Source organism: Neltuma alba, unplaced genomic scaffold, assembly GCF_004799145.2.
Source record: "Neltuma alba isolate B1F8T4 unplaced genomic scaffold, ASM479914v2 tig00001865_pilon, whole genome shotgun sequence".
NCBI lineage: Eukaryota > Viridiplantae > Streptophyta > Magnoliopsida > Fabales > Fabaceae > Neltuma > Neltuma alba.
In genome coordinates this window covers 51,324-76,069 of record NW_021632648.1, presented here as the reverse complement: position 1 = coordinate 76,069, position 24,746 = coordinate 51,324, and the positions used below count along the sequence as shown (strand labels likewise).

General features: G+C 34.7%; 1 protein-coding gene and 1 pseudogene across 1 annotated transcript; one reads left to right on the top strand and one right to left on the bottom strand.

Annotated features, from left to right (window-relative positions):
• Positions 1–321: 321 nt before the first annotated feature.
• Positions 322–2,751, bottom strand: LOC114713029 (exocyst complex component EXO70B1-like; annotated as a pseudogene).
• Positions 2,752–18,454: 15,703 nt separating this feature from the next.
• LOC114713020 (L10-interacting MYB domain-containing protein-like) lies at positions 18,455–19,315 on the top strand. Its single transcript, XM_028897607.1, has 2 exons — positions 18,455–18,772; positions 18,854–19,315. The coding sequence occupies exons 1-2, from the start codon at positions 18,455–18,457 to the stop codon at positions 19,313–19,315; spliced, it is 780 nt and encodes a 259-aa protein (XP_028753440.1).
• Positions 19,316–24,746: the final 5,431 nt, after the last annotated feature.

Below are 24,746 nucleotides of genomic sequence, written 5' to 3'. Positions count from 1 at the left end.
AAATTGAGATTCGGTCAAGCAATTAGCATGAGAGAAAAAAATAAAAAGAAACAAGAAATAATGAAATGATTAAACATATCCATTTCATCCTTTCAGTAAAAGGAGAGAAAGCTAACAGATCATACTCATCACTAAATCAGAAGCCCATCATTTGAAACTCTTTATGGAAACCAACCTTTGAAAACTTTTCTCGTGGATGGAACCATCTTTTAACCATTGGAGACTCACGACAATGAACAATTGGACTTTATCGACTCACCAAAGAACTCGTCAAGAAAAAAGGACAGGATATTCAAGCTTAGATGCGTAAGCCTTCTCATGGATATTATAACATCAGATGAAGCCTACTTTATTACGTTTCATAAGATAATTTAGTATGCTTTTACAAAAAGTATTCTCCCAAGAAAGGGATGCTGACAAAAAAAATTTTAAAAAAACCAACCCTACAATATTGTATGCCTAATACATCTCAAGACCCCAAATCCTTCATGCCCATGGCAGTACTGTTTGAGCTATGTTAATAAAAACTTTGTTTTCTATCATACACTGTAACTTTTTACATATACACAGCAATATAGTGACTTTTCCTTTTCAGGGAGGGGGACAAAAATCATCGTCACCTTCGGCTACCAGCTGATCCACTGTTTCCGTGAAACAAATCCTGAAGCTTTGCTTCGATGTCCTCCACCCCATACTTGATATATTTCTCAGCATGCTTCCCAAGTTCTGGAACATTCTCAAACCTTTTAATGAAGTTCCCATACGCAGGAAGCAATATTCTTTCCAGAGCAATCCTTATCTCTTCTCTTAGTTGATCATCATAGATAACCCATGTGGACTGAAGCCTGCATATATCTTCAAACTGCATGTTGAAAGATTTGATCTTCTCCTTCATAGATTTTGCAACTACATTAGATGATAATGATCCACTTTCTATTTTTAACAAACCCAGCAACTTGCTCCATGAGCTTCTTTGATAGCTTACATGGTATTGCCGGACTTTTGCCGTGTGTTTTCGAATCCAATCATCACCCAAAGGGTTCCGAGTTCAGTATCTCTTGCCTTCTGAACCATATATCTCCCATTGTTCATCATAAAAACAGAGCACAATCCTGGGTCTTTGTAAATTTTGGATTTGGCTTCCAAATTGCTCTCTAATAATTCCATGATCCATGCCATTTGCACAGAAAGTGAAGATGACGATGCGTTGCTTTCGTCAAGCTTCGTGTAGTCCTTCAGTGATGGCCCACCGTCTTCAAAAACCTGTTCGAGGGTCTGGCAAGAACGACATGCTGCTCGGAGGTAGTTCATCACGTAGCGGGTAATTGGGTGAAGCCCACCACCAGGAACTGCTGCTTTTGTCGGGTCACGTCGAATCAGGTTCTCAAGTTCCATGAAAATGCCTTTAATTGCCTCACCCAATCTATTCCAGATTGTGATTGCTTCGTTTTTCAGAAACACAGAGTACTGATCGGAAAACAAGGATTCGAATTCGGGAATAAGGTCCCTCAATGTTTCAAACACATCAAGGATTCGGAACAAACGCTCTGGTGAGCGGCTCCCAATTGCAACGGCGTCAGCAAAATTGAGTAGCTGAAGTGTCGATCTTCGGCAAATCTCCATCAAAGAGAGATCAGAAACAGAGGAGAGGCCGAAGAAAACGCGATTGCAGATTCGTTGTTCGCTAGGAAATAAAATCCGAAGAGCAACATTGCAAGCTTTGATCCATCTTGCAATCTCATCTTCGAGGTCTTGCAAAGGCATCTTGTGAACGTCTTCGATGCTTAGCTTCTGTAACCCTAGTCGCGACAAGCTCTCCTCTACAAATTCTCTTCGGCAGCTGCTATACATGTGTGCGCACTCCTTCCCAAATCCAGCAGCCACCATGCGTTTCGCAATTTCGTGAAGGTCCTGAATTGTTCCCGAAGGTAGAGCATCAAGTACGACGTCGTAATCAGACACCGGCTTCGCCAACGGAATCTGATAATCGTCACTGTTTCTTATGACCGCTTCGGCTTTAGCATCTTCGTCCTCCTCCGAGTCAGAAGGCAGGTTGCGAGTTGACTCGCTTTTCCAGTCCGCCCGAGTCAGGTCAAACGACTCGCCCCCGCTTTCCATCAGAGACCTGAATTCGTCCTCCGCACGAAACATGGCCTGCTGAAGCATGTCGTCGGCGCGTACCAAGAACGCGCCAACAGTCTCATCAGCCGCCATGGGGCTCCACTCACCGATGGTGGCAATCAACTCATCGATGGCTTCGAGAAAGGCAGCGGCGTCAGCCGCGTCCGCCCAAATGGGCTGATCGAATGAAACATAGTGTGAGATCCGACGATCGATAGAGTTGAGGCTATTTTCCAGAGAAACATAGCCTCGGGGATGATCGCCGCCGCTTATCTCCGACAACTTCTCCCGCGAAAATCTCCTATCAAAGTTGGAGAAAATTTGCAGAATATCATCAGCAATGCTGTTATCTTGAGCCAACGTCTTTGCTATGTGGCGCGCCATAGCCAATAACTTCTCCTCACCGCTTTCAGCCATGTGGTTAAGCTCACTGAACCACTTCCTCCTAGCTAGCAACCGAAAATCATAACTCTGAGATCGAAAAATGGGGTTTTGAAGAAGCAGCAAAAGAAGACCAAGAAGGGAGCTTCTTAGATGGTTCAGGATCAGCGAATCAGGATAGAGAAACGGGAGAAAATGACCAAGGAGCAAGAAAACGCGGTTTCTGTTGGGAAAGTTAGAAAAGAGATAAGTGTAGAACTTTGAAGTTTGAAATTTGGGAAATTTCGTGGGGATAAGGCAGAAAAAGGAGAAGAATGCAAAACTATCATTAAAAAAAAACAAAGAACAGTGTCTGATTGAAAGAACGACGTGGAGGGCAGCTTTTGGAGTCATGGGCATATTACCGTATAATTAGCTTTTCTTTTCAATGCATGAGAAAAGAGACCTATAATTTAATGCAAGCACGACGACGTGTTCTGCTTTTGACTGGACTTGGAAATTAATTCAGATATTCTATTTTACATGAGCATGATTTAATTTTGTAGTGAGGAAATAAATCGTTGGTGGAACTGGAATCTGGAAACACGCAAAGTAAGGTTTCTAAATTTTATCTATTTACTTTTCCATTTTTTTATAAAATCTAATTTTTTAACAGGATATATCTTATTTTATAAGATTTTTTTAATTTATCTGAACGTTTAATATGTTATTACTCAGTTTATTTTTAATTTAATACCTTTAATATATTTTTTATTTATTTTATTATTATTCTCTCATATTTATCTATTTATATATAGAAGTATATTTTAAAAAAATTATATTTGCCACGTATTAATTGTTTTTAACTACTTTTAACTGTTTTCTTAAACTAAGTAATTTAGTTAAAAGAATCTTATAATAAGAGACGGAGGAAGTATATTTATTAAGAAACTAATTATAATCACTTTAAAACAATAAATATATAAAATATGTATTTTTTAAAAAATATGTTCTTATTAATGAAAAGAATAAATAAAAGATATAATGAATAAATGAAAGAGAAAAGAAAATATATAGGAGATAAAATTGGAAAAAAAACTCATTAAATGTTTAGACAAAAGTGAATATTATTTTATAAAAAAATATACCTTCCAATAAAGTTTAGCTTATATTTTAAATTGGGAGAGTAATAAATTGAGTTGAAGCCTATTAAAAAAAACATGTATTTCTCAAAAAAAAATTTGCTAGTACAAAAAAAATTTGAAAAAAAAAACAAAAAAAGAAGCTAAAAATTTGTAACTGCTAAATAAAAAATGTCAATAAAAATTTATCGTTATTTACAAATTCAGTGTTATCAACACTAAATATAATATTGTTACCAAACATGTATTAGGATTTAGTAATTTCTAACTTTTTTTTTTATCATTCTCCCAAAATTCTTTTCACCCTAAATGGAAAAGAAGGCTTTTTATATTGATTCTCATTTTTTTTGCCTGATTTATATTGATTCTCATTGATAGTAATAAGTTATCAACAGTATAATTTATTCTAAAACTTTATACAGATTTGTATATCTCAAGATACAGTTAAAAAAATATAAAAGTTAATGAATTAAAATTGCAACAATAAGTGGTATGAAAAATCATAAGTAAAAATGTGCTGCTTATGATTTTTGAAACGCAAGAGAGAGAAGAAATTAGAGTTGGTGAGGACTTTTGAAGGCATATATAATCCTTTCACTCCCTAATATAAGAGTTAGGCTAATTTGTGAATATTAAAAAATTAATTAAGTTAATTTTTTGTAATAAATAAATGTTATCTTTTCTAAAATACTTTTTTAATTATATGTGTTGAACTAATCATTAATAGAAACTCCTTAACATATGCAATCATTATAAGAAATTACTTGGGATAGAATGGATATATATGAAAGATATAGATTATGATCTTATATTTAGTATCAAATTCAATCTACAACTAATTCTTATATTTAGGATTGAAGGTAGTTAGAAGTGAAAACAAGCCAGGCGTTAGGCCTTACTCTTAAGAGGTCAAGCCTATTTTGTAGCAAGTGGGCCTAAACCTGGCATGTAGCCTGTTATAAGCTTATTTAGCAACTTTAGTATATTAGTTAACAATAGGTTTTTTAGAAAATTCAACAATTAGTCACCGGAGCTCCGGCAGCAGAAAACAATTTTTTTGAAAATTTTTATAACTTCGGTATAATGGTTAACAATTTGTCCTATAGTTTGAGACAAATTTTTTTCATATATTTTTATATTCCATAAATGACTATTGGAAAGTTAATTTTAGAGACTTTAATCACTATTCCAAACAACCTAGCCTGTTTAAATTTGGATTGACATGTGAAAATATTTAAATAACTCCTAATAAAAAATAAAAGGTAAATTCAATTCTGGATTTATTTTCTTTTAATTTTTGCCATCAATTCTGAATTTGGTGAGATCCATTCTGTGGGCAGCGGGATTGGATTGGCTTTTTTTCATTCATAGTTAGGAACTTTTCCATACTTTCCCATATTCCCATATTCGCTTGTTTTTTTAGTTGCTCAGAATATTTTCCCACTAAATAGCAAGAAACTAATCTCTCAGAATATTATAGAGATCGTAATAAAGATCTCTTCTAACAACATTTTTCTCTATACATAGTATCCTAAGGATCAAACCCAAAATATCTAAATCTTCACTACTTCGACCAATATATTTCGCCTGTTGTTTTGTCTCTGATGGTTTCCCGATAACTTTATTTATATGCGCGACAAAGCCTGGCCCATCCCCCAACTTAGGAATTTGAACTCATAGGTCAATATTCTACCCCACCCTAAGACGTATTTTAATACATAAAATATTTTGTGAGTTTTAAAATTTTTTTATCAGCTTATTTTCTATTTCACTGCTTAAAGACTCTCGGTCAAAAATTTTCCATTCCCTTCTTTTTCCAACCAAACGGGTCCTTAATAAAAGAACTTCAAATACGACTTTCTTAGGTTTTTTTTAAAGAAGAAAAGAGCAAAGTTGAAAATTTTCTTAATCTTAATTACCTTTTCTTAATAAAAGATCAAATTAGATTTAAAAACAAAAAAAGATTGCACACATACGCTACTTTTTCTAAAATTAATCATTACCACCACCTCTTGGTATTGAAAAATCAGTTCCAAGGTTGAACATTTTTGGACCAAATTACTCCTCATTTCTGCCTCTCCCTCAGCCATCCTCTTAATCTCCCCTTTGTTGCAATCACCATGGTCAACAACGACCAACTTTGTCCTCCATTGTGATCTGTGGACGACGAACAGTTTCCTAGACAAAGTTGATTTCCTGGAGAGATTAGGATCTTTGTTTTATGCGTATGAATCTAGCACAATGAGGCTTCTAAAGATAGATTTGAATCTTGGTATTTATGTTAGGTCTGAGTACAGATTTAGGTGAAGAAAAAGAAGAAAGGAACAACTAATTAGAGAGGAGTGAAGACAATGAAGCTTTTTTTTCCCTTCCTTTTTTTTTTTTTTTGAGATATGGTCACTTTGGATCCTTTGTATAATTTGCAATTAAATTTCTTTTTTTTTAATTCATGCATCCCATGAGTAATCCTATGACATGGCAACCATAATTTTAAAACTTATTTTCTCTCTCAATCACAATCTTAATCCTAATATCTAATTTGTAGATGCTTGAATATTAAATTCATTTTCAATTTTTACCCCTTCTGATTACATGTCTATACACTAATAACCACATGTTAGACAAGATTATATTTTATTCTCTCTTTTTTTATTTTTGATTAATACAAATTTTGGTTCCTGAAATTTGGACTCAATTTTTGTTTTGATTCTTTACATTTTAAACTCACAATTTTAGTCTCTAAAATTTAATTTGTCTTAAAATGTTAGTCTCTGAAGGTGTAATAGTATTTAAATTTGCTGAAATATCATAAATGGCATTAAAGTGATGATATTAACTCACCAGATGGCATCTAATTAGATTTTATGTGAATAACCAAAAAAAAAAAAGGAAGGTCCTAAAAATGCAGTCCAGAGAACAATTATACTGGGGGATAAGTTTGCACAAAAAATGATTATGCAAAGAGGATGAATTCTCAAAATGCAATGCAGTGAACATCTTCTAAATTGATGCATCTATCCCCCTTTGCATAACCATCCTTTGTGTTGTATTTTGAAAATTCGTTCTTTTTCTGTTATATATTCACATAGGATCCAACTACGTACAAATTTAGGTGAGCTTATACCACTTTAATGTTATTTATGACACTTTAATAAATTTTAATATCATTGACCTCTAAAGACTAATATTAATGTAGATTAACTTCAACGGACTTAGATCATGGATTTTAAATTTGAAGGACCAAATCTAAATGAATCCAAATTTCAAAAACTAAAAATTATATTAATCCTTTATAGACTCCTTTCCTCTCCTTTTTCCATACATTCAAAGAAAGTACTCCCTTCTTTACTTTTTATAAGAGACAATCAACTGAATCATGTCGATAAAAAAGTCACTAAAATTAATTAAAAGCAATAAATGTACAAAAAATACAATTTATTTTCCAAAAACACCTTTGTTTATGAAAAATGTGGTTGGGAAAGAGAATAAGTGGAAAAAGAGATGAGAAAGAATGAGTGAAGGAAAAAAATAAGAGAGAGTATTAAATAACAATTTTTAAGGGGCATTAGACCAAATACCCCTCAATATTGGTTCTTAACTTAAAATTTTCCTTTTTTACTTGCAGTTTCGCTCATTTGTGCTTTTATGCTAATGTTGGCCAAGCCGATAACTGAGTAGGGCCAACAAGCCCAACCTACTAATTCATCAGGTGGGTGATGAGTTCAGGGTGGCATTTGCCAACTTCCTTGTGGCTAAATTCAGGGGCTAGCCTCTTTTTTGTGAGGTGTGAGCTAGTTTTAATTTAATAGAATGGATTGAGCAATTAAAAACAGACTCATTAGCATCATTATATTAATAAGAAAGCCCAGTGACCGATGGAACAATAGTAAAGCAAAGCAAAGAGAGATAAATAATGATGAAAATATAAGCTAATAATTGCAAAGATTTAGATGGCTCTTTTTGGTTGTGGTTTCTTCAAGCCAAATAAGGACAGTGGATTAAGGGGGCCTTCCACCCAAAGGGATGGTATCGTCTTCTAATCTGAAAGGTTTGGATTGTTTCCTATGGCAACTTCTATGGGTCATTCGTCATTAAATCAGTTTCTAGTAGGTTCCGTTAGCTACCTTGTGAAGGTCTGGCATCAAGGCATATTTGTTGTCATGGCATTGATGTCATTTTAGGCAGAATGGAGACCTGAAGAGAAGGCAGAGGTGTCCATGCATGGAGTGATATCCTTTGATTACTGGTCGGTTATCACCGTTTTTCTTTACTCGTAGTACCTTCTTTCAAGTTTCAGAATATCATGGACCAAGATCTACCACCATAACTCTAGTCAGATTTCATATTCACCTTTGAAGTAGTTATATTTCTCTAGTGCTTTGTACTTGAGCTCCTTTCAATTAGAGTTGCATATAGGTAAGATTGGGCAGGGCATAGCCCCTGTCCCATATCTAGCCTGAAAGATAAATAGGCTACAAGATGCCCATGAAAAGCTCAAGTCATTTCGGGCTCAACAGGGTGGTGGCTTTCTTATCTAAGTAGAGATGTTTATTCATAATATTATATGAAAAGAAAACTCCAATCAACAACTGAAAAATAATATTTTAAACATCAAATGTATTCCACAATTCCATAAATTGTAATATTCAAAAAATCAATATAAATATTAGTAGTTCACAGAATTTCACATTACTTATAGATTCAAACACAACACAATGAGTCTTAACACAATATCCTTACTTAAATAAGAAATAAATAACATCCAATCACCCATAATTTATTAAAAACAAGCCAAGTAAAAAACTATAATAGCATAATAATATGACGTGTATTATATTTTTTAAATAAAAGTATTTATACTTTATGGGCAGAGCCAAATGGAAAGGGTGACACAGTATACCCGATGTCCAACCCTGTCCAAAAATGCCAATATTTCTATGGGCATTTTTTTACTTTCAACACCCTCCACCGGGGGGACACCCTCAAGGGTGCACACGTTGTGAGACATTGGGTTGCCTTAATGCCTTGTAGTGACGTTATCTCTTGAAAGTAAGTCTACGAGTTTCTTGATATGACGAAGCTTCAAGGAAATAGATGTGTACTGCCAAGCCTCCATGCGTGGAAGAGTAATGGTTGGTGTAACAAGGGTCTTCGAATTTGGGCTGACTCAGACCTGCTGGTAGTAAAAGATGACTACAAGGACATCCACAGCTGCTTAGCTTGATTATTTTATGTTCTATTATGTTAGTTTTTCAAATTGTCTTTATTATTAGTTTGTTCACTTTCTTGTTTCTATTGTGCTGGGTCAGTCTTCTTCTTTGGTTTATTTGAACTTTGCTCAAATTAGTCAAATGTTATTGGCCAACTTTTTTATATAATTTTTTTTATTTAGTATTTGAATAAAATTGACGTTTTTTTTTGGGGGGGGGGGGGAACCAAAGTATGCGTTTTATGTTGTTTGTTGTGGAGCTCATTCAATGCTTTTTTGGACCATTTCTTGATTTGTGTTATCTTTGTGCGTAGCCCATTTATTGTTGAATCAGTCTTCTCTATTTTTATTTTCTTTGGACTGACAGTCTTCTCTGTTTACCTTTTCCACTTTTCTAATAATAAACACCGTAATTGTATAGTGTATAGCCTATAGGACATGCATTAAAGGCAAACATTGGAACCTAATTTGTTTGGGCAATTATCTACCCTCTAATAATACACAGCTTAAATTTCAAATAATTAATTCAAAAATAACAATTAATTAGTTAAAATTAGTTAAAAATATATTTTTATTTTTAAATATGTTCTTATAATAAATAAAAATAAATAAAAGAGAATATGTGAGAAATATGAAAAAAAAAAGAAATAATTAAGGACAATATTGAAAAATATGCATTAAATATTAAGACAAACTCAAATTGAAACTTATAAAATAGACCACAACCCTTTCCAAATTTAAAGTTTATAAATAGGATCAGAGGCAATATATGAAATTAATGGTAAAAATAAGTTTAGATTTTAAATTTTTGCCCATAGAATTATAAATTTTATATATTTTGATGTTCATTTCATAATAATATTAAGGGAGAATCCTGATTAAATCCAATTGAAATACTTAAATTCAAATTCAGATATACATTTTTAACAAATACCTAAATTCAAATTCAGATATACATTTTTAACAAATTTCTAATTAGGCAAGGAGGCCTCATTAAGAATTTATGAATCTTGTTAAATGACTAAAATGTCCTTCTTTAATTAAAAAGTTTGTTTTACCTCTCCCAAATGGTTCTCTTTTCTCTTATGATTATTTTTTTGGACTAAAGAACACTTAAATAATTTTATAATGTTTAAAATTTGTATATATAATTAAAACCTTTAAAAATATTTTAATCAACCCTTTTAAATAAATATTTTGTATTTTCATGTTGTAAATATTTATTTTTATGATTTTCAGATATCTTAATTACAGGAAATATTTTATATTAAATTTTTGCAAATTACATTTTTGGTTGGAATCCAACATTTGCTTAAATAAATACTCAAACTAACATAAACTGTAACAACATAATATTAGATTTTTTTTGTAATTAAAACATTTGAAGATGTTAAAATAAATATTTACAAACATAAGGTTATTTATGTTGAAATGTAAAATATTTTTGAAGCTTCAAGTTATAAACAAACTTTAAATACTATAAAATTTTTACGTGTTTTTTTGTCCTAAAATTAATCATAAGAGATAAGAGATCACTTAGAAAAAGTAAAATACTTAATGTTTTATTTTAATTAAGAAAAGGTATTTTGGTCATTTAACAACATTCAGAAATCTTACATTATAACTCATATCCTAATTAGAAATTTGTTAAAAATATAGACTTTAATTTGGATTTAGGAATTTTAACTGAATTTTATTGGGATTTCCCAGTACATATTGATACGTAGAATTTTGTCATCATTGTAAGTTTTCCGATGCTTTAGATTGGGATATGCTAAAAAAATTTAACTAGACCGTTATTAGATGCATGCTAAGCAGGTACAATAGATAAATAGTAGACCATCAATTGCTTTTTCTTTTGAAACGTGAATTTTTTATGCCTTTTTTTTTTTTACATTTTTCTTTTGGATCTCAAATAATTTTTTTTCCAAAAAACAAAATAAAAATTGGTAGGTTGGTGTTGGTTGTAGGCTCGCCAATGCAGTGAGAATTGTTCCAATTCGCATCGTTCAGCTCACGAGCTATGTTGGGTCAGCCCACGAGCTATGTTGGGTCAGCCCACAATCCGTAAATTGGACCGTTTTGCTAGCTCAAGCTGAGCCTAATTATTCAATTTAAGAATTCATAGCTCGAATATTTTTAACGCTTGATTTAGCCTAAAAGTGCTTTTGGAGCCCAAACTCCAAACACTCCAGTATTTTGAAAAAAAAAAAAATTTGCTTCTGAGGGTTAAATTTTGGTCATTGGGGAAGGTGGGCAATAGTATCCAGACAAAAATGGTTTCAGATTGAAATCAATCCTTGCCTTTTTTCTCCTTTCTCCTTGCTCGTTCCTTGCTCATTCGACAGAAGTCATCCCTAGTGGTGCGTTTTGTGTCGTCAGCTCGTGAGAAGAGGCACTATTGAGGTGTTTGTCAGCGTGAAAGAACAAGATCACACGTTGGGTTGTCCGATTGATCCATCGTTGGTCTGCAATCTTCATTCTTCACTTTGTCTGATCATTCCTAAGTGGGGTGAAGGTGCTTCATTCCATGGCTCAGATTTGGCACTTAGGTAACCTCTGCTCTCTTGAACAATCATTTCTTCACTCATGGACTGCATCGATTGGATTCTGTGTAAATATATAGTCTACTCTGTAAAATGGGTAGTCTATTTTAAATATGTTATTAGTCTCGCGTGAGAGTTCAAATAGAGGATTAAAAATTTTGATTTTGACCGTGATTTTGTACTTCACAAACAAAACCTTTGATATTGTTTACAAAAATTTCTTTTGTAATGTTATATTGAATCAGATATATGAATGGCGATTATTTCTATCATATGTAAATTTCTATATTATATAAAGGACCACTCATTCTCAAATGCACGAGTACCATACTATCATATGTGTGTATCGCTCATCATATGTTGCAAGTATATATTCTCGAGTTCCTAGTAAAGGATCTCTCGATAATTAATTTTGGTGTCATTAACAGGGAAAAACATTTATGAATTCCAAGTGTTTGAGCTATCGATGTGCAAGAATTTTATTTCTATAAAGTCCCATACATTCTGTTGTGTACCTTGAGATTATTTTGATTTGGAAAACACTGACCACACTGTCTGAACAATATGTTCCGAATAGCTTTCCTCTGTTCTGAACGCCTGATTAAAACGTTTCATTTGAGGGTCATGGTTCCCTAAATTATGACCACTAACTTAGTCAAAAGAAGAGCTCAGATAATAATTTGGACAAATTATTAATTATAAGAGGCTAAGATGGTGAATTCTAAATGTCTTCTATGATATATATATATATATACAATGGAAAATCTATGAAAACTCGCACTACAACCGAAGTACATCTTGCTTTAACTTTGATTAAAAGTACATCTTATATTAATTCTTCCATATTTGTGCCCCTCCTGGTCTTTAAATGTTCCTTGATCTCTTTAATCATATTTATACCTTTTTTTGTGATGTATAAGGGCAAACTATACATTTTGGGCAAATTGAAATGATTTTGATAGTGGTAGTGTGATGTTAGGGGAAAGGCATGATATGTTTGAAACTACTAATAAAAGATTTATGGAGTGTTTTTGGAGCCTGTTCATTTTAGTTACATATGCTTGAAATGTAAATGTTTTTGGAGCTGCTCATTTGGTATTGTACATTCAACTTTGTTTAGATGTGAATGGTGATACTGTAAGGGCATTTCAAGTGTAAAAGGTTCTGATCATTTGTCAATATAGAATATTTGTGATATGAGATCAGTGTAACGAATGCCTGTGATGATCTTTGTATGCATTTAAATGAATTGAGTTGGAGTATTTAATTGTAGGCCTTTAATTCAATATATAACCTCTTTGTATACTAAACTATGGCATGCAAGAATTGTGAAAATGAATATGTTTTTTGATAAATGAGATAAATTGAAAATCTGGGTACTGGTAAGGTTGTAAATTACTGTCATTGAGTGCTATCCATCTACCATATATTAATTCTGATAAACAAGTCTATTTGGCTAGGTAGTTAGTATTCAGGATTTTAAAATGCATCATGATCTGTTGGCTTATTTGGATAACTCTGATATTTGTTTACTACAATCAAAAAGCTTTCTTTGGCTACTACGAGGGGTTATTATATCGGTTTTTCCATTATAGCATATGATATTTGTTGTTTTAGTTGGTTTCGGGTTGATTAACTTGTGATGACTGAAGAGCTATAATTGTTCTATAGCATAATGAGTAAGGATAAGGTCACAGCTTTTGGGATATAAAAAGCACAATGGTTTTTATTGACTTGTGCATTAAACAAGTTGAAAAAGGAAAAAGAAAAGGCACTAGCTTAACAAAAAGCATGGGCAATTGTTTCTGGCAATTTCACTATGGAGATTGGGAGAGTGTATGGGAAACCTCAATTTAAGAACAAATATGATTCCCTACAAAAGGAGTGACAGACATGAGATAGGTTGCTTCATGAGACAAGCTTAGGATGGGATAATGAGAAGAATACTATTAGTGTAACTGATGATTGGTGGGAGAAGAAATTAGTGGTAACGAATTAACTTATTTGAGCTTACATTTTCTTCCATATTAATAAGTTAAATGATAGAAATATAAAGATTCTACCACATAGTTGAAAACTGGTTGGCAATTTCATAGTTTGGACGGCCAAGGTGATGATGGATTTACCTAAATCTGCTATGCGTGTGAATCCCAATTCTTCACCAGGCTGTCTCGAGGCATCGTAGAAGGTTTTGAGGCAATTCCTGATTACCTGCACTTGGCCTAAATTAGCATTTGCAAAGCTAATGAGATCATCTGTAAAAAGGAGATGGAAGATGGGAGGACCTTTGTTGAAGTCTCCAAGCCTCAATAGCAATGCTTTCCTAAACGAGATGAGTGAGATTCTTCACGCAAATAACGAACAAGTATGGAGAAAAGGAATCTCGTTGTCTCACACTGCATGATGGATGGAATGTATCGGACTTGCTACTAATCTAAAGAACTTGCATGGTTGGCGATGATAAAAGCATCTCAATTATATTCACAATATTCTCCTATAGGTGTATTTCTTTGAGATGATTCAGCAAGATTGACTATCTAACGTGATCATATGCTGTTCAAGATCTATTTTTATAGTCATGAAGCCTCAGGCTCCTTCACCATCTTTTTTGAGTGAATTACTTTTTGAGCAATAATAATATTGTTAGAACTGAGTCTCCTAGGGACAAAATTGCATTGATTAGGGGGAATGATTTTATGAAGAATTAATTTAATCTTGTTGGCAATAGTCTTCATAAACTAAGAAAGTTGTTGTGCCCGAATAATTTTTTGTTTTTAAATGTGGTGCTAATTAAGGAGGAGTATTTTTTAAAAGATCGTTTGTTAAGGGTTGGGAAAATGACAAAATATGATATTTTCAGAAAAATCCTTTAAAATATCATAGAATTTTGAACTAAGTACCATAAGAAGATAGTGAGGGGTGTTCATAATGCTCGTCTGCCCGAGCCGGGCAAAAAATGCCCAACCCAACCCGAAAAATTGAAGCCCAAAAAAAAATTGGGCACTTTTAGACAGGGTAGATCACGGGCAGGGCCGGGCAGTGGGCAGGGTACCCTGCCCTACCCGAGATATATTAGTTTTTTTTAATTCCTTTATATTATTATCATTATATCATGAACCCAGCCCTAGCCCCCCCAAGTCCCGACTCCCTCTCAGTCTGCTCTGACTCTAAGCTCTCCCTCTTGGTCTCTCACTCTCTCGGTCTCGCCGTCTCGGTCCCTCTCCCAGTCTCTTGCTCGATCTGGTCTCCCTCTCAAGCTCTCACTCTCTTAGTCTCGGACTCTCGGTCCCTCTCTCAATCTCCCTCTTAGTCTCGGTCTCCATCTTCAGCTCTTCCCTTTCAGTCTTGGTCTCCCTCTCCCTCTTAGTCTCTCAATCTCGGTCTCCCTTTCACTCTCGGTCTCCCTCTCAGTCAGTCCGGTAGCTCACAGTGACAGCAAAGCAGGGAGCCATCGACCAGCGAAGCAGATACCACTGAAGCAGCAAGGTGTGACAATGAAGCAGCGACCACCGAATCGGCAAGCCATCGACAACGAATCAGCCACCACTGAATCAGCAAGGCAGCCTCTCAGTCCATCTCTCCCATCCATCTCAGGTCAGTCTTATTTCCATTTCAGTTGCCCCATTTTTCCATGTTGATTAGGCTCCCCTTAGAGTGGAAATTTCCCTGGCTAGCACCTGCAGATTGCAAGTATAGAGCTGGGTCCTCATTCCAGTGATTTTTGTCTCCTTCTTGCGGGTACAAGAGAAGACAAAGATTGAAAGCATCGGCTAGGTCTTTCTTTCTCTGATTAATTTCCTGTTCAAAGACTAAGCTAAGAACGGATCGATTTGTCTGTTCACAATTTTGAATTGCATTTCAGTTGCCCGATTTGCAATTTTGCAGAGTTATATCATCGGTGTTTGCCTGATTTGGATACCAATTTTTAATTGTTGTATTCGTAGGCTTAGGTGTTCTTGATAATGTCTCTAAAATTACACCCCCAAATTCCTTAAAATATAATATTGGTCTTTTGGATCACATAGCATGCACTGATGCGAGGGTCTTCAAAACTACCTGTTTAGTTATTGAATAGAAATATAACTAAAATGTAATGTATAGTTGTTGAATATAATAAATTTTATTAGGAGAAATTGTTTAAAACTACCTGTTTAGGAATTTTAACTAAAAGTAACTGAATTTGAACAAGTACAATTATTATGTGTAAAAATCTTCAAAACTCATGTGAGGGTCTTCAACCATACACTGATGATAAAGAGCCAGTGAGGGTTGAGGAATCAACTGAAATGAGTGGTGAATAAGACAATTTAATATTGTTTTTCATTTGTTAACAATTTATTTGGCTATAGGTTTTCTTTGATTCATTTTCATTTCAATCACATCGCAAGAGGCAAGTCTTGTCCCTATTCATTTTCATTATGAATATACATATTTATTATATATATTTTCATTTCAATCACATCCGTTTGGCCCGACCAAACACTGAGGTATTTGGCCTTATTCGACTCTGTAAATACTTTGCCCCTTCTATGTTATAGCAACAATCTAGGTAATGGTGGATGATCCTGAGGCTGGAGTTTAGGCTGATGACTTATGAGGGACACTCCTTGATGGAAAGGCCTTAGCTAAATAAGTTGGTACCCTGTTCCTTTTCCTTCTGCGCTAAGCTTGTAAGCAAAGAGCAAGTAATCTTTCTGGAGGTGAAAAAAATAATGGCATTTCAAAAGCTAGGAGTAGTTTCTGGGCAGTTTTGGTGTGCGTTGATCTTAAATATAATAGTTTTTTGCAAGCTATGGCATGAGATCCTGTGGTTAAGAAAATGAGGTACTCATAATATGAGTTTGGTATAATAATAGATGTGTATCTTACATTTTAGTAATGGAAGACATGATGGAGCATCCAAATCAATCTTATTTCCTTCTTGAACTTTCTAATCTACTCTTTAATTTTTATATGTTGCATCCTTTAAATCTTATAAGGTTACTGTTTTGAATTTTGATTAGAAAGATATCCAAAAAAAATTTAAAAATCTCATATATGGTTTTCCTCCTTATTTGTTCATGTGGAAAATAAAGTATAATGCCATTTTTGAACATTTGTATTATACTTTATATGGTTATAATATTTATATGAATAAATTTTGTTTTGGAATTAATTACCAATAAATATAAGGGAAAATTTGACAACATGACAAAGATTTATTGCACTTTGTGATATGAAGTGATATAAGATTTTGGTCATTCAACAACATATTGTAACATTAGCTTATCAAAGGTGTTATTTCAGACATTGCCTTGTTTATCTATGGGTCCATTTGGCAGGGCTTTTGGAGGGCTTAAAAAGAGCTTATTTGTAGTGTAAGCCCGATTGGAAAAATTACCCTATTTGGTTGGGCTTAAAAAAAAAGCAGCTTATGGGATTTAAGCTGTTAAACATACGTTTTAGCCCAAGCTTTCTTTTTTGGCTTATTGGATCAGTGTAAGAGCTTATTTTTTACCGTTGAGATGTCAGATGGTTGTTTTTCTCTTTCTTCAGCCAATATCCCTCATTTCCTCAACTCTTCTTTTTTTTATCTTTCGCATTAGAGCTATCCATTCTCCACGAACCGCGAGCTACCTCCCCTCATCCTCTGTCGCGTCCTCACCAGAACCACCGAGACCTGGTTGCTGTGAGCTCTGTCACGTCTCCTCCGTGAGGTCATCATGTTGGGTGTGGCTTCGAGTGACCGAGAGCTTGGTCCTTTATCATGACTCCACCTTGTCTGAGCTACTGTCGGCGTCTCCAACCTAGGTCACTGCCATCTGCTGGTGCATGTGAGGTGTGCGTCGAGATCTTAGCGTCCTATTCAAATAGAGTGTCCGATCTACCACTAGCAAGCTTTAGTTGGTCTAATCTGTGACAGGTTGGCCGATTCCTATTTTTGTGTTGGTTTTCGGTGAATATGGGAGTGATACGCTATTGATCCAAGCATGTGGAGTTGTGTGTGTGTTGATTTATGTGTGAGCTGATAGAACATTTGCTTTTCATCCCCTGTTGATTCCTGTAACTATCGTCTTCCTTGCTGTCCGTGATGATCAGTGCTGTATTCCCCTTATTGTCCTATTTTTTTTCGCATAGGTTCAGTGCTGTGTTCCCTGAAATTGACTGAAAATCATTCTCCTTCCTCCCGGAAATGTTTCCTCTGCAGCACCACCGTCTTGTCCTGTTTTTGTTTTTTTTTTTTCTGGTCTAGTTCAGTGCTCTGTTTTGGTGAAATGGCAATTGTCCCTAGAGTCGATCAACGCCACTCCCTTCACCGTCATCCCTGCTCTCGTTCAGTGCCGTGTTTTAGTGCTCTGCTTGTTGAATCTGATTATTTGATTGATTATTTGATGTTGAATCATCTTTAGGCTTCTATGTATTCCTTTTATAATGTTTATATAAATTTAACAGAAAGAATTGCTAAGTTCTGTGCTATATGAATTTTGGAGCTTGAGGTTAATTTATTGCCTTTCCTTTTTATCCTGTTCTACTTCTATCTCTCTTTGCGAATGGGATGACTGGAGCTTCCATATGACGAAAACCTCTGAACATGAACAAATATATACATATATAAATATAAGGAAAAATGTGGGAGATTTGTTGTTTAAAAATATTACTTTTGTTAAGTGGATACTAAACAAATTTTTATGCTAATATGTTAACAATACGTATGATCAATATGTGATGTTCAATTTGATCATTTATTATTTATTTAATTTTATCATTTAATATTTTAATAATAATTTTTGGAAAAAAAAACTTAAACCTAAACCGTTAAAATATTAACTTAGTGGTTAAAAAAAATAAAATGAGGGAAGAAGAGAAGAAGGAAAGACAAGGTTTTCAAAGCGATGACTAAATAGTCTAATGTCATTCTAATCCAAATACTTTTTTGTCTTGGGGTTTCTTCTTAATTTTAGGTGAGAAGAATATGTAAATAACATATATTTTTGTTTGGGTAGAACTTATTTCTTACATAATGTAACTTGAACTTGAACATTTTTGGTGCTTTGTTTGCTTTTGTTAGTCTTATCTATATTATTTTCCACCTAGAAATGGATAATGAAAAAGCAAAAGCGAGTTGGGATCCGTACACGACGAAAATTCTAATCGATGTTTGTGCCGAGCAAATAGTGCACAAGGAACACCAAGGAACGTCATTTACGAGGTCCAGTTGGAACAAAATTACAGAGAGTTTTCAGGAAAGGAGTGGGAAAATGTATGACAGGAAGCAACTTAAGAATAGATTTGACATTTTGAGAAAGGATTGGAAGTTGTGGGAGAAACTTATGTCTGGGGAGACTGGCATTGGTTATGATGCAACGACAAATAGGGTGTTGGCCTCTGATGAGTGGTGGCAACGAAAATTAATGGTAACTATTTGTGTTAGTTGAGTTTTAATTTTAAATATCAGTTTAGTCATTGCTTACACTTGCCTAATTACGTTAATGTAGGTGGATCCCAATTTCAAAAAATTTAGACATCAAGGGTTGATGTTCGCATCAGACCTAATGAAGATATTCAAAGATGTTGTGGCTTCGGGAGAGTATATGTACAAACCATCAGCCTCGCAGCCTCAGCCAGCATTCGCTCCACAACCTAACACAAAAGAGGAGGATGTTTATAGAGTTAGGCTCGACCAACAAGAAGGGTCGGGGGATATTGAGGATGAAAATTTTGGTATTGACCCAACAGCTAGTGCAAGGGTCACAGATGACTTTGCCGGTTGCAATTTAAACAACCCTTCGAGTACTGGACCAAGTGGCTCAGGAAGCTATGGAAAGAGGAAGAGGGGTGAGATGTCTGATGTGAAGAAGAAGAAAAAAGTTGTTGCATCTACTAAAATTTCTGATAGCCTTAGTGTTATCGCAGCTGCTTCTGACAAGCGAGCAGCAGCATTGGTTGAAGATCCCTAACTAGTTGACAAGGTTTTGGCACACCTAGCTAGCCTTGAGGAGCTTAATGATGACCCTCAACTATATTATGCATGTGCCAAGATGCTTACACGGTTAAGGTGGGCTAGGCGAGCCTATTTGGGTTTTATGCATGATAGACGTAAGTTGTTGTGTTGGTTGATATCGGCAGCATAAGACCCAGACACATGGAAGGGACCTGCAGAATAGGATTTAGTTTATGACTTAGTTGTTTCACTGTTATTATTGCACTTGTTAGCTTGAACTGATTGTTGTTTTAACCTAAACTGATGTGGCCTGTTGTAGGAACGTTATTAATGACTAAGTAATATATTAATGCTAATTTCTACTTCTCATCTATGTGTTTGCTTTTCTATTTGCAGTTTGAAAATTATTTACACTTTGTTTAGTTTGGTAACTATAATGTTTACACTTTGTTGTCATCACAGTTACAGGGTTAATTCCAGAAATGGCTAATTAGAATGATGATTCACCATGGAATGAAGATACTTTGCGGAATTGGGATAATGATTCATAGTGGAATGAAGATAACCATTCAACACGTTTATCCATGATTAATGAAGAATTAACACAATATGAAGTAGTAGGTGCATTGGTTGGTCATTATTCTGAAATGTGTATGTATAAACAACCCTGCAGAACTAGTGAGCTGACAGGAAACTTATGGGTACAAGGAATTATGGAGGGGCATGACGATCGATGTCCCGAAATGTTTAGAGTGGATAAACATGTTTTCCACCTCTTATGTACTAAATTAGAGGAACATGGTTTACGAAAGTCTAAGTATGTAGGAATTGAAGAAATGGTCGCAGTTTTTAAACACGGTTACACATGGACAATGCAATAGGATGATCCAGGAACGGTTTCAACATTCAGTGGAAACTGTAAGTAGGCACTTTTAGAATGTACTGCAAGCTTGCCTTAGCCTATTGAGTGAACTTATTCGACCCATCGATCCTACATTTCGTGGAACTCATAGAAAAATTGAGACTGATCCACGTTATTATCCATTTTTTAAGGATGTAATCGGAGCAATTGATGGCACTCATATACATTGTGTTGTCCCTGCTGCAAAACGAGACAAATTTATTGGCAAAAAGGGAAATCCATCACAAAATGTCATGGCTGTATGTGATTGAGATATGTGTTTCACTTTTGTCTTGGTAGGATGGGAGGGATCTGCACATGATGCTCGTATATTTGACAGTGCTATTACAAATTCATCTCTTAATTTCCCTCATCTACCTCGAGGTATATGTTTACAAGTTCCAATCACGCATGTTTTTTTAATTATTTCATATTTTTATTCATTTCACAATCTCTCAAATTGTTTCATGAATCATTAAGGAAATATTACTTGGTTGATGCGGGATATCCAACACCAAATAGATATCTAGGTCCATACAGATCTGAGCGCTACCACTTTCCGAACTTCCGACGACAAGTAGGATTCCGAAATATTAACGAAGCCTTCAATTATTATCATTCCAGTAAGGTGCACAATAGAAAGAACCTTCGGTGTTTGGAAGAATAGATTTCACATCTTACGAAACATGCGTAGTTACGACTTCCAAACACAAGTGAAACATGGTTTGTACAACAATGGCCATTCATAACCTTATAAGGAGACATTCAAGCTCTGACTTCTTTTTTGAACAAGCTGAAAATGATAATATAGTGGCCGAACATGATCAGGCTAAAGCTAGTCAACCATCGCCTTCAAATGTTACATCACAGTCTTCACCGCATATGAATCATGTTCGTGATGCAATCAGAGACCAAATTATTCATAGCTTATCAATTAATTAATTATGTAATATTATTTTGTTTTACATTGTCAACTGGAGTTCAAAACATTTTTATCCATTTAAATTACGTTTAGCTTTATATTAACAATATTTTTTTTCATTTCTCTAATGCTTTCAAATTTAATTCACTCAATCAATTTCACTTCTTTGTATTAAATTAATTTAAATTTATTGTATTATGTTAATTTTTTTTTATCATGTTGCACTTCATTTCTTAAATATTTCTTATGATTTCCCTAAAGTTCTTAATTTTAATTCACTCATTAAATTTTACTCTTCATTGTATTATATCAATTCTTTTTTTTTCTTCTTTCACTTATATTTAAAATAATTTTTTTATTTCTCTAAAATTTTAAAATTTAATTCACTTCTTCATATTAAATTATTTTAATTCCATTGTATTATGTGAAGTCTTTTTTTTCATTTTTCATTATTTATTAAAACTCATGCCCATTTTGGTCATTTTACAACCAAACTTACTTTTACTCAACCATAATCCAAACAACTTTTTACCAATCTCACTTTTGCAAACGAGCTTTTCTGAACTTCAATCCAAACACAATTCAGCTTATCCAATTTAGCTATCCATAAACTACTTTTTCAATAAGCAGCTTTTCCAATCGCTGATCCAAACGAGCACTATATCTTCACATAACAACATGCCATACCATCATCCAATCCTAGTATCTGAGATACCTTTGCATGTGAGATTACAGGATCTAGATACCAGTTTACCAAATTACTCCTTAGTTTCTTTCTCATGAACAGAGAAAATGAATATGCTACTAAATCTGAAGATATAATGGATTCGATTGTATAGAATTTGTGCCTTATGATGTGATACATATCTCTAAAATTGATTGTCGATTATGTCCTGTGTAATTGTCCTAAAATCTGTTCCATAACCACATCAGTTTAATTAGATGGATTATTGATGTTATTTAATTAGATATTTGTTAAGACTTGTTTTGGATTATTTCTGGATGATTTTAATGTGTTAAAATGTAGAATTATGAAATGTGATTTTCAGGTATAGGTGGAATTTTTTTTTTCATGATATGAGCAGAGCATCAATTTTTGGGCAATGAAGCCTAGGGGTGTTCATGATGCCCGTTCGCCCGATGTGCTCGCCTGAGCCCAGAGAAAAAAAGCCCAACCCGACCTGAAAAATTGAAGCCCAAAAGAAAAAGGGCACTTTTTGGGCAGGACTGATCACAAGCAGGGTAGGGCCGGGTCGAGGGCAGGGTACCCTGCCCTGCTCGAGATAAATTTATATTTTCAATTTTTTTTTATTTTTAATTCTTTCATATTACTTTTCCTTCCACCCTAGCTGCCCCTCCTCCCCCAAAACCGCGACTCCCTCTGCTCTGGTTCTCACACGTAGTCACTCAGTCTCCCCCTCCTTCTCGGTCTACTCTCGCTCTCCCTCTCGGTCTTTGTCTCCCCCTCCCTCTCAGTCTCCATCTCCCCCTCCCTCTCAGTCTTCGTCTCCGTCTGCCTCTCCCTCTCAGTGTCTGTCTCCCTCTCCCCCTCCCTCTTGGTCCCGTCTCCCCCTCCCTCTCCCTCTAGGTCTCTCAATCTTGGTCTCCCTCTCAGAAGAAATTGAAGACAGGGAAGAGAAGACGGAGAGGAAGAATCTCACTCATAAACCTATTAATAAGCCAAGGTAAGTCCTTTAACTGCTCCCATCCTTATTTCATTCAACTAAGATGTTGTGGGGAGGAATATGCTGTTTAATATTTGATTTTAGGAAGAGAAAATGGTGCTGGAGTGAAATAATCATAGAAGAATATGGATTAAAGCTTATATAGATTATATCTACTGTTGCATGTCATTAGAAAATGCCATTGTTTGGTGCTGTGCGAATTATGAAGGTGTATTATTCGAATTTGGGATTCAATTTTGTGTATGTGCTGTTGTTTTCTTCCTAATTTTGTTTACCGTGTGATATTCAGAATCAACACTGATTTTGTCTCAAAGAATTAAAGCATAAGCATGATTAAGACTCTAGTATGATGGTTAGGATGGTATTTTTGATGCTGTAGAATTTTTTTGATTTAGGAGGAAGTGCTGTTCATTTTTGTTGGAAATGCTTAAATGAGCATAATGGTATGATTTAGGGGGGATCACTGTTTTGAGGCACAATAATATGACGCTAGAGCATTAAATTACTATATTATACATAAAATACGCTTAGAGGTGTATATAAAGTGTTTGGGTAACAATAGAAGTAAAATTGATAAACTCTTCCCTCTCCCCTGTTATGGACAGAATCGATCTTGTTTGAAATAGTAGTCATGCTTATTCATGAACATTCTGTTATATTAACCCAAGACTTGTGAAGAGGAAATGAATGAATAGTGTAAAAGAAGCAATTTACAGAACTTACGAAAATTTGATTATGATACTATAAGGTTATTATGGGTGAGGAAGTGAATTTCATGTACTTTTACTTCACGTGTTTATAACAATAAATAATATTCATGCATGGAATTCTAATGGAATATTTACTTTTGGTTGTAGTCACAAATTGTTTGCTGTTAATTCTAGTACAGTACGTGCTGATTCTAGGAACTTGTTGATATGGCTATGTAATTTGACTAGGTAGACTTTAGTGTTCTTATCTTAGTGACAACTTATATTCTGATATATTGAATTATAATATTGTTTTATATATTATTTTTTAGATGCTTCATCCTTTTCTAATTAGTAATTTATTTGTGATTTATCTTTCTAAAGCAATGGATATGCAATAATCACAAGTCTGGATGGGATCATTGTGCTAAGTTACCATTAGAGGATACAAATAGAAAGATTAGAGCTGCATGTAATTATTGTAATGCACATTTTACTTGTGACCCAATGAAGCATGGCATGGTGTCTTTAAAGAGACACTTACAAAATGTTGCAAGAATACTCACTATTATGTTATGAAGAGTTAGATTTATCTTGATTAGTTGTTGAGAGTTATTATAGATTCATGATCATGAATTGTAATTTGGATTTTTTTTTTTATTGTTGGACAATGTTACGAAGAATGTTATGGTGAATTAGTTTTGTTTATTAAAGTATTCATTAATTTATAGTTGTGATCAGATTCCCTTGCTTCAATCATTCTTAATGTCAGTAAGAAGTATGCTATAGATGTGATATTAGTTGCTTCCTTATGGCAAAAAGTATGCTATAGAATGTCTTTTTTAGATATAACTAAGGATTTTTTTCACGCAGGGCAGGGCGTCACCACTTGGGCAGGGAAACCCGCCTTGCCCAGCTCGTTATTGCCCAGCCCAAAATGGTTAGGGCTTTTACGGGTAGGGCCGTGCAGCCCGCTCATTATTCAAACTAGGCATCAGGCAAGGGGCTCGTCCTGCCCAGCCCTACCCATGAACACCCCTAATGAAGCCTGCCCTGCCCATGCCTAGCCCAAAATGGTTAGGGCTTCTACAAGCAGGGCTGGAATGCGGTCGGCACATACTTCGAGCTAGGCATCGGGTAGGGGTCCTGCCCTGTCCATGTGCACCCCTAGAAGAGACACGGGCTAAATATTCTATATGATGAGGAAATCATTTATGGGGAACATAAGTTGAGAAATATTCTAACAAATT

Excerpts from the sequence above, each read along its gene's own strand:
- LOC114713020 (XM_028897607.1), top strand. The coding sequence starts at position 18,455 with ATGGATAATGAAAAAGCAAAAGCGAGTTGGGATCCGTACACGACGAAA. Across the intron at positions 18,773-18,853 it reads GGTGGCAACGAAAATTAATG|GTGGATCCCAATTTCAAAAA; the intron begins GTAACTATTTGT and ends ACGTTAATGTAG.